Consider the following 11846-nt stretch of genomic DNA (forward strand, 5'->3'; position numbering starts at 1 on the left):
TTTTTTTGGTATGCACTAATTACACCTTAGCCTCGTGTCTTCCAATGTGTTATATACGCCCTAATTGCCCCATAGCCTCACATCTCTTGTGTTCGTTACACTAAACATGTGCCTATAGTCTCATGCCTTTTAGTGTGTTCTGTACGCACTAATAGTGCCCTAGTCTTATGTCTTTAAGAGCGTTGTGTGCGCACTAATTGCATCTTAGTCTTATAACCTCTAGAGCGTTCTGTGCGCACTTATTGTACCTTTCTAACCTCACGGAAGTATTTGCTTCTCAATCCTTAACTATGTAATGAATTTGTTTTTAAAGGTGTAAGCCACCTGTTCTGAAAGGCTCTTTTTTTCCTGCTTTCAATCTTTTTCGTGGCCCTCGGGACAGTATACTAACACTGGTGTACAAGGGAAATCGATGTAGTTTGAAGCACATACACAAGGTTTTCAGTTTGCATGTGTAATATTTAACTTGAACATTTTCCATATTGTGATCGGGAAACTTTAGAAGATATTTTACCCCTTGGAAATTTAGCGTTATTGTATGTCCATAAATTGGCGCTTTAAAGGTGTCAAGAAGTGGGAACATTGACGAAGGGAAAAATACCCTTTTTTATTCACTAGCTTAGTCGTCGTCAACTTATCCCTTTAACTAAGGTGTTTATAAAATTTGTTAAATGGATATTTTGTTTGTTTGCTTTAACTCCAAGCCAAAATGATGGTGAACATAATTAACAAAGATAGGTAATTTAGGGTAAATGCGTGTGTATGAAACTGCGTAGAATCTAACTTAGTTTTTCACATTTTATTTTTCTTATCTATGTTTTTTCTTATCTAAGTTTTATTCACGCCAGTTATTGCATGATTGATTTAACGAATAAGGTGTTTTTATGGCATGAACTACGAATGGAAAATCACTATTTTGATTCATTACTCAAGGTTTACGGGTAACGAGTAGATAATCTCTTATTATTTTGATTGAATTTAGATATCTGTTAGTTGAGACTGTTGCTGTTTTTTGTTTGACCTTTCTGATTCAGTAGGACTGAGGCTTAAAGCGGATATGCGAATATCGGATTTAGTGTAAGAGCTTTTACAAAGACTCTAAGATTAAAAGGACAGAGTTATTTTACTCAACGATAAAGTAGGTATGGATTTTTGCTATTCAAGGGTTTTAGTTTTGGTTTAAGTTATCAACTAGGGATTCTTTTAAGTTTTTAAAGCTGTAAGTATATGCTTTACGTTTGAGCCAATAAACAGTTTTAATACTGTTATCTTAATATAGGGTAGCTGTTTTGTACTTAATTTTAAACTATGCTTTTTCTATTTCAATTGTTAAAGGTACCGAACACTAATGGTAAGTAGTATGTCAAATTATTCCTGTGAACCCGAAGGGGAGAAAAGAATAGTCACATATTCGATACCGAGTTTTTGAAGTTTGACATAATCCTGAATTCACGACACTTGATATCTGCTCCATTAAGTTTATACTTTGTATTCACAATTTGTGTAACACTAACCTTGAAGATTCCAATAATTATTGACTTTAAGTAGATGTAGATATATCATCATCGTCATCATCAGCCGCAGCTAGACCACTGCAGACCAAAGGACTCGGACATGATCGTCTACTCAGGTCTGTTTATGGTCTTTCTATACCAGTCTTTTCTTAGCTCAGCAATCCGTCGTCTTGTTTTTTTTCCCCCTGCTTCATTTGCATTCTCTATGGACCCATTCTGTTATTCTCAATGTTCATCTATAATCTTTCATTCTCATTACATACCCTGCCCATGTCAATTTCTTTTTCTTACATGTTGTTAGAATATCCTCTAATTAGTTTAGTTGTTCTATGGTATTCATGTTGCTCTTTTTCTGTCTCATATTGTTATTCCCATCATTATTCACTCCATTGCTCTTTGAGTTGTAATTAGCATATGCTCTAAGGCTTTAGAAAGGCTTCAAGTTTGTGATGCATAATTTAATACTGGTAGGACTATCTGACTAAACACTTTTATTTTTTGAGAAAGTGGCATTTTTATTTCATAATCTTATTGTTTTTACCGAAAACTCTCCATCGTATCCTTGTCCTTTTTTTCTTTTTTTTTTTATTTCGTTCTCACTTGTAGACTTATGGGGAAACACTTTATAGGGAAACACTTACTGGCTGTCCTGAAGTATATTTATTCATTAATAATCTCTAGAGGAAAGGAAATATGGGAGGAATAGAGAACAGAAATGTAGGACTGAAAATGAATGAGTAATTCGAACAATTTACTCATTCATTTTCAGTCCCATATTTCTGTGTTCTCTATTCTTCCCATAATTCCCTAAATAGAACTATGACATATGCAAATGTTAAGTTGTTAAGGTATTCACTATTAATGTTAATTCCTACCGTGCCCAACATAAATTATTAAAAAACGTCAAGGCACATGGTGAATATCTTAGGAGAGTTGGGGTCTCCGTGTCTAACCTTTTTCATAATCGTAATTTTCTCACTATTCTTTTATGTAGTTTTAGGATTGCTGTACTTCCAGTATATATATCTTCAAGTGTTCTAACATAAGATTCAACTATTCCTCGTCTTGGAAGTGCTTTTCATTACTGCTGATTATATATATATATATATATATATATATATATATATATATATATATATATATATATATATATATATATATATATATATATATATATATATATATATATATACACACAGAATCTATCAAGGTCATTCATAGTGATTTATCATTCGCTGACGATTTTTCCATTAGCTGGTGAATTGCATGGAGATGGTCAGTTGTTGAATACCTGCTTCTAAAGCTTGTTTGCTCTCTTGGTTGATTAAAGTCTAGCTATCTTTCCATTCGGCCAATTATGGTCTTTGTAAATACAGAATTTCATATTTTTGTCTAGTAGTGTAATGATAGTTTTCCAAGCTGTAGATATTGTGCATTCTTGCAGACTTTTTGCGTAAAGTTCAGCCAGATTTTCTACTATGAAATCTCCTCCATCTATTATTAAATCAATTGTTAGGATATGGTCTCCTGCCGCCTTGCCTCTTCTCATACTTTTCATTGCTTTCTTTACTTCTCGTACTGCTACTTTTTGTACCAGCTAAAGTTATTTCTTATATCCGTATAGTATAGAATTATATAGGATTCATATGCAATATTTATCACTCCATTTGATGACAATATTTCCATTTTCATCCTTTGATGCTTTCTCCTTTCTTTATTGTTTCCTCAATTTTGGTCTGATTAGGGATACAAATGCCTTAGGTTTGTTTATTGCATTGGATAGTTCTGCTAATTCTATTTCACCTCTCTTGAAATTTACAATCATGTCCAATCTTTTCTTTAGCAAGTTTTTTTTGTGTGTTTTCTAATTGTTCCCAAATCTTATTTTGAAACTGTTCAACCTATCTCTTGTGTGTTGATTTTAATGCAAATTTTATTTATTTACTATTCATTTCTTTTTGCTTCCATTTCATCATATAGCTGGGGGTACCCATTTTGTCTTGCGCTTTGAATTTGATATTGTGATATATATGGTTCCTCTCATTAGCCTTTGATACTTAGAACATCCTCAACTTTTATCTTTTAAGGGTAGTCAGTATAACTTTATAAAAGTGTATGTGTATATATATATATATATATATATATATATATATATATATATATATATATATATATATATAATGTATATGTTTGTATATGCATATATGTAAGTGTCTATATGTATATGTATATATATATATATATATATATATATATATATATCTATTATATGTATAAATATATATATATATATATATATATATATATATATATATATATATATATATATATTTATTATATGTATAAATATATATATATATATATATATATATATATATATATATATATATATTTATTATATGTATAAATATATATATATATATATATATATATATATATATATATATTTATTATATGTATAAATATATATATATATATATATATATATATATATATATATATATATATTTATTATATGTATAAATATATATATATATATATATATATATATATATATATATATATATATATATATATATATATATTTATTATATGTATAAATATATATATATATATATATATATATATATATATATATATATATATATATATATATATATATATGTATATATATTGTGTGTGTATAGACAGACACACTGATAAGTTTTTTTTTATCTTTATGATAGAAGTGTGTGTGTGTGTGTGTGTGTGTGTGTGTGTGTGTGTGTGTGTGTGTGTGTGTGTTAACAGGAACGCTGATAAGTGTAATTTTTTTCTATTTATGATATAAGCATTGAGAATTTTTTTTTTAATAGCATACCGGAACTATTACTATTTATTGCTTTATGGCAATATCAAAATGTAACCGAGGACCTTTGCATCAATAGGCATAGGGGGAGATGATAATGATAATGATGATGATGAATGTTAGAAATATATCTACTGTATTTTCTCCACCAAAGAGAGTTATATTTTTGCTCGTTTTTTTTTTATTTTTTTATTTGTGTCTTTGCAGGATTACGTGAGTTTTTATGGATTCATATGCATACCTTGCCAAAAGAAGTACCCCAAGAACTAGTGATTGTTTTCTTTGTGAGAGACTGGAAAGTATAATTTTTAGGGTTCAGTTATATCATATGTTTTAAGATTTTATTGGGACCCGACTATCAACAGTTCCTTGTGGATAAACAATTACAAATTCTAATTCCACGTTAGTGGAGGTATGCCTTCTCTTAGTTGTTGTTATTATTATTATTATTATTATTATTATTATTATTATTATTATTATTTTATTATTATTAAAAATATTAATAATATTAATAGTATCGATATTAGTGGTAATATTAATAATATTAACATTAACAATATTGATATTAATAACAACAACAACAAAAACAATAACAACAACAACAACAATAATAACAATAAAAACAATAACATTAACACTATCATTGTTATTATTATTATTATTATTATTATTATTATTATTATTATTATTATTATTATTATTAAATACTATGCTACAACCCTAGTTGGAAAAGCAGGATGCTATAAGCCCATGGGCCCCAACAGGGAAAATAGCCCAACGAGGAAAGGAAACAAGGAAAAATTAAATATTTTAAGAACAGTAAAAACATTGAAATAAATATTTCTTATATAAACTATAAAAACTTTAACAAATCAATAGGTAATGAAACTAGATGGAACAGAGTGACTGAGTGTACCTCAAGCTAGAGAACTCTAACCCAAGAGAGTGGAAGACCATGGTACAGAGGCTATGGCACTGCCCAAGACTAGAGAACAATGGTTTGATTTTCGAGTGTCCTTCTCCTATAAAATCTGCTTTCCATAGCTAAAGAGCCTCTTCTACCCTTACCAAGAGGAAAGTAGCCACAGAACAATTACAGTGCAGTAGTTAACCCCTTGGGTGAAGAAGAATTGTTTGGTAATATCAGTATTGTCAGGTGTATGAGGACGAGGAGAATCTCTAAAGAATAGTGCCAGACTATTCGGTGTCTGTGTAGGCACAGGGAAAGAACCGTAACCAGAGAGAAAGATCTCATGTAGTACTATCTGGCCAGTCAAAGGACCCCATAAAAACAATAACAAAAACAATAATAACACTATTAACAATAACAACAGTAATATCAATAACAACAGTAATATCAATAACAACAATAACAATAATAACAATAACAATACCATGAACATTAATATAAATATTATCATTAATATTATTGATATAAATATTATCATTATTATTGTTATTATTGTTATTATTATTGTTATTATTATTATTATTATTATTATTATTATTAATAGTAATATTAATATTATTATTATTCTTATTATTATTAATAGCGTAAATATTATGAATACTAGTATTATTATTGTTGTTATTATTATTATTGTTATTATTATTATTGTTATTATCATTATCATTGTTATTATTATTATTATTATTATTGATACTATTATTTTATTATTATTATTATTATTATTATTATTATTATTATTATTATTGTTATTGTTATTTTTTATTATTATAATAATAATTATTATTATTATTATTATTATTATTATTATTATTAATAGTAGTATTATTATTATTGATAATATTCTTGATTTATTATTATTATTGTTATTATTAGTTTTATTGATATTACTGTTAATTTTATTCATTATTATTATTATTATTATTATTATTATTATTATTATTACCATTATCACTAATAATATTATTGTTATTATTAGTATTAATATTATTAATAATAATATTATTATTATTATTATTATTATTATTATTATTATTATTATTATTATTATTATTAATGTTATATTATTAGTATTATTATTATCATTAATATTCATATTATTAATAATAATATAATATATTTATTATTGATATTATTATCATTATTTATTATTATTATTATTATTATCAAAATTATTATTATTAATTTTATTATTATTATTATTATTATTATTATTATTATTATTATTATTATTATTGTTGTTGTTGTTGTTGTTGATATTAATATTATTATTGTTATTATTAATACTATTGATATTGATATTTCTACCATTATCATTATTATTATTATTATTATTATTATTATTATTATTCTTAATAATATTAGTATTAGTATTGATATTATCAAGTTAAAAATTTTATCTACATATTAATACGATAGCGTGTGTGATTTATTTTGTGTCACGCTTTGAAGAAAACGGAAATAATTTCATGGTATACTCGTGTGTCATGCTTTAAAGAAAACAGAAATAATTTCATGTTATACTCTTACAAATTTACATTAGACATTGATTACCTAACCAAAGCACATCTTATATAGTTTTCCCAATTTTGTCTTTAGCACCTGACACTTTTTTTAAGTATTAGACAAAAAAAAATTGAGTTCTATCAATTTCCATAACCTAGATTATAAAATTAATCTTGGCCTTTTCGTTTAACGACTAATCTGTTCTTATTGTAAAAGATTTCTCATAATTCTGATCACCCTAGCTTTACTCATGGACAACTTTGTAGCCTTCTGAAGACCAAGGTCTATGAACAGTGTAAAAGTAAAAATTTGTCCTCAGAATAATTCTCTTCATGGCCAAAGAAGAGAATCTACCTTCACTAGAAATATTGTATATAAAGATGTTTTGTTAATGTTTCATGCATTGCTCATTTTTTAAAATAAATATGCAAGTCAAATTTTATCACATTTTATTCAAACATGTATAGGTTAGGAACAAGATAATTAGTATTGAAAATGTCATTTCGTGTAATTTACACGGGATCCGCTAGATATTATTATTATTATTATTAATATTATTAATATTATTATTATTATTATTATTTATATTTTTATTAATATTATTGATAATATTATCATTATTATTATTAATATTATTATTATTGTTATTATAGCTATTATTATTGTTTTATTATTATTACTCTTATTATTATTGTTGTTGTTGCTGTTGTTGTTGTTGTTTTTGTTGTAAAATCAAGAGCATTTGAATTATCAGTCGTCTTATATACATTCATACGTAAAAGCCTTTTGAGGCATCATCTTTAAAGAGAGAGATAGAGGAAGGGGCATGAATAAAAGATTTGAGATGATCTCAGGTGGAGACGTTGAGATTTTACACTTTCTCCCAGTTCTATGAAGTCCAAGAAGATTCATGGTAAATTTTTAAGAAAATTCATCTGTAATATACTATGTTCTAACTAACAAAGATGTCGAAATACAAACATTTCCTTAAATGTAACAACATAAGAGATCCTTTCACATCAAGGCGTGTATAGGTAAATAAAAGATTATTTTTTTCTCCCTCTTGAGTTTTATATGAATAACATTAATACTCTGTCATTAAATGTCAGTTTCTTTGATTGTGGTAGAATGTTTTCTTTACATTTTACTTACGAGGGAAAATATATTGTGGGCAAAGTTCTTGAGATGATTATGTAAAATATATTTTCTGTGGCAGGGCATAGTCTTTACGCGTGAATAAAGATTGGTCATCCAGCAAATACGAATAGAATTCCAAGAAAACACCAAAAATGCAAGAATATATTTTTTAGCGTGGCTCTAATTTGATCCTGCCAATTACACATTTGAAATTTTGTTTTCGTATAGAGTCTAAACTTGGGCATTTGAATATCCGATCAGTGCTTTAAAATAAAAGTCACACACTATATATAGTTGTACAAACAATCACACACACATATGTAACTACACACACACACACACACACACACACACACATATATATATATATATATATATATATATATATATATATATATATATATATATATATATATATATATATATATATATATATATATACATACATATGTATGTATGCATACATATGCGTACTTATTATTATTATTATTATTATTATTATTATTATTATTATTATTGTTATTGTTATTGTTATTATTATTGTTATTCTTATTATTATTATTATTATTATTATTATTATTATTATTATTATTATTATTATTATTATTATTATTATTATTAGCTAAGCCACAACCCTAGTCGTAAAAGCAGGATTCCACAATCGCAAGGGCTCCAACGAGGAAAACGAACCCTGTTAGGAATTGAATAAACTATATCAGAAGTAATGACTAGTAAATGTAAAATATCATAAGATTAGTAACAATGTTAAAATAAATCTATCTCATATACTATGAAGAGAGACTTATGTCTGCCTTTTTTATATAAAAACAATCAAAGCGAGAGTGAACTTAAGAAGTTCCACCGATTCAAGTTCGTGATTAGGACGATCATTCCATAATATGGTCAAAGGTAGAATAAAATTTCTAGATTACTGTGTAGTGGTATGTCTTATGATAGAAAAGGCTACTAGATTATTAGGGTTAACTGCATACCTAGGATGGTAGGCTACTGTCTGGGAAGATCTGAATGCATAGGTGGGTAAGAATTATAAAATATCTTATGCAGCATGCATAAAGAATTAACTGATCAGGAATAATAAATTTAGTTTAATGTAAGTTTTTGTTCAATAAATTATGAGACAGAAACTGAAGACCAGATAGGGGAATAATACTCGAAACATGGTTGAATGAAAGAATTAGAAAAAAAAATGTGCAATTGAAGAATCACAACTGAAATTTTAAAGGTGATGTATATATTTAAAAAAGAATCATAACTGCAGAGATCTGGGTGTTGATGAGCCACTGTCCTCCACCTACTTCATAATCATACTTTGAGTTTTGTTTGATTTCACCTTCATGCCCTATAATTTGCTTCATGCACTAATTTTAGCTGGATCTCTGTTAAGGGATTCGGCAAACCCAGATCTACACTCAGGAAATGAAATTGAGGCAAAAAGAGTAGCATCATCTGCATATGGAATGTGACTATTTTGTAGGCCAAACCCTATCTCGTGTATATAGTATGGAAAGTAATGGGCCAAGAACACTACCGTCAGGAACACTAGATATCGCATCCCTTTACTCGCTATGGTGCCTATCAACAACAACTCTTTACAATATATTACTGAAAAATCAAGCCAAATCATACAAACTTCCTGACCACAACTGAGGGATTTCTGTTGTACCGCGCGTTCCATACACACTCATACCCTCTAACATTATTGCTTTTTGTATCTCACGCACTCCCCGCTCTGATAATAGAAACCTGTTTAAGCTTGTTATCGCATGTTTTGTATTGTTTGAATTTTGTCATTTTTTTCTCTCGACTATCTGTATATAAGCCCATTGTCTTGTTGAATAAACCTCACTTGCATTCATCTTGCCTCTGTTAGTACCCAACAGCCACCTCGCACAATTGGTGACTGCCAGAGGATCAGCTCCCTCCCGCCTTCCCCCTCACTGCTGTGCCCTATTGCATGACGATGCCGCCTGCTGACCCTGACTCTTCTATCCACGCAACATCATGAATTTACCACAGTTCGCCAGTATTGAGAAATTCACCTGGTTTCACCGCAGTGAGGTTCAGTTTAGCATCAATGGCGTGACTCGCTCAAGCACCAAAGCAGACTATGTCTTCACAGCGATCCCCGTGGTCAGTTTCCCAAAACTCTACAATTGGCTTTGCAATCAAGTGGACATCCTTATGGCATACACCCTCACAGCATAACTCCTGGAGCAGTACTCGTCACCGCCAGCAGCCCGTATAGCCAAGATTTTTCAGCTCTTTCAACGACCATTGTTGGACCAAAAGGGTTCGCTCTCCTTCAGAGAATGACTAGTCTCACTCGCCTGCAATCTGCCTCAAATGGCTCTCCTTGGGAGGTGAACTTAATTCATGCCCTTAGGGTACAGCGCTTACCAAAACATGTACTCGCCGCCATCCCCAATGTCGATACTTTGCCCATGATGGACCTGATGACCAAAGTCGATGCAACAATGGAGAGTTGCTTCACCACCTTCAATATCTCTATTAGTGCCTCCATTACTGACGAAGAAGACAACTATTCGACATCGACCGAAGATGATGTGAATGAGGTAAGACAGATGCCCATCCCATAACGGCCCTTGCTTATGCCCCAACCAACCTCTACAGCCCCTCACTGATGCCCATCAGCTGTAATCATGCTACTACCATATCAGATTCGTGGTTGCTGCAAAGAAATGTGCGAACAGTTTTCACTGGGTAAAAAACTTGTAAGTAGGCAATTACATATGTCGGTGGCCTCCCCTATCACTAATCTTTTCTTTTTACATCATGTAGGTTTGGGCGTGTGGTTTTTGGTAGACACTGGGGATTTGTGTTATTTTCTAGCAAGGCAACTCTCCAGGACACATTGTAGTCATTCTAAGCCTGCTAATTTCCACCTGGTAGCTGTCAATGGATCTGTAATCCCTACCCTATGGTATGAGACCCTCGCACTATTGTTTTGGAGTGCCAAATATCATTGGGAGTTTCATGTTGTTGATGTAATATCGACAAACCTTAATGCTGATTTCTTCTCCCATTTCCACCTCCTGGTTGATGTTGCTCATCGCCAGTTAGGCATTGCAGACTTGTACTCGTCAGCACCTCTTTAACTCGACCCCTTTAATCTCACTCTCCACATCGGCGCAGCCATGGATGCCTATAACCACCTCCTCACATTGTACCTGGAAGTCTTCCATACAGAACTTAGCTGAATGCCCACAGTTCCCGCCAAGCACGGTATTTAACATCATATCAAGAAGTCGGGTCCCCCTGTGTTTGCCAGATTCTGAGTCTGGCCACAGAACATTTGGCGACTTCGCCAAAATGGAAGAAATTGGCATTTGCCAAAAGGCATCAAGCCCATGGTCGTCACCCCTAAACATTGTCCTGAAGAAAGATGGCCCTCTGCACCCTTACCTTGTGGAGATTACAGGCATCTAAACATGCAGACGGAACTGGATCACTATCCCTTCCCCAACATCAGCAAAGTTATCTCCTACTTGCACAATGCGAAGGTGTTCTGCAGTCTCGACCTTTTCGAAGGGGTATTACGAGGTGCTCATGAACCCAGAAATCATCCTCAAACACCATCAACAACCCCTTCGTAATGCTGGGGCTACTTTTCATCGCCTCATGGATGACATCTTCAGTGTATATATGGATAACATACTTGTGTTCTCTATCTCCAAAGAGGAACACTTCAGTCACTTACGCATCTTTCTTTTCCACCTGCAACAGAACGGCTTTGTAGTACAGTATGACAAGTATACCATTAGTGCCACCAAAGTATTATTCTTAGGGCAACGCATCACTCCAGAAGTCATCCAGCTCCTCCCTGAGAAGGTAT

At 30.6% G+C, this 11846-nt stretch overlaps 1 protein-coding gene across 1 annotated transcript in view; it reads right to left on the reverse strand.

Annotated features, from left to right (window-relative positions):
- Positions 1–10268, reverse strand: part of LOC137656818 (uncharacterized) — a 31880-nt gene extending 21612 nt beyond the window's left edge. Inside the window, exon 1 of the mRNA XM_068391172.1 lies at positions 10192–10268. Within this exon, the coding sequence (XP_068247273.1) occupies positions 10192–10268 (77 nt within the window). The remainder of the gene's footprint in view (positions 1–10191) is intronic.
- Positions 10269–11846: the final 1578 nt, after the last annotated feature.

This window comes from Palaemon carinicauda, chromosome 1, assembly GCF_036898095.1.
Source record: "Palaemon carinicauda isolate YSFRI2023 chromosome 1, ASM3689809v2, whole genome shotgun sequence".
Classification (NCBI taxonomy): Eukaryota; Metazoa; Arthropoda; class Malacostraca; order Decapoda; family Palaemonidae; genus Palaemon; species Palaemon carinicauda.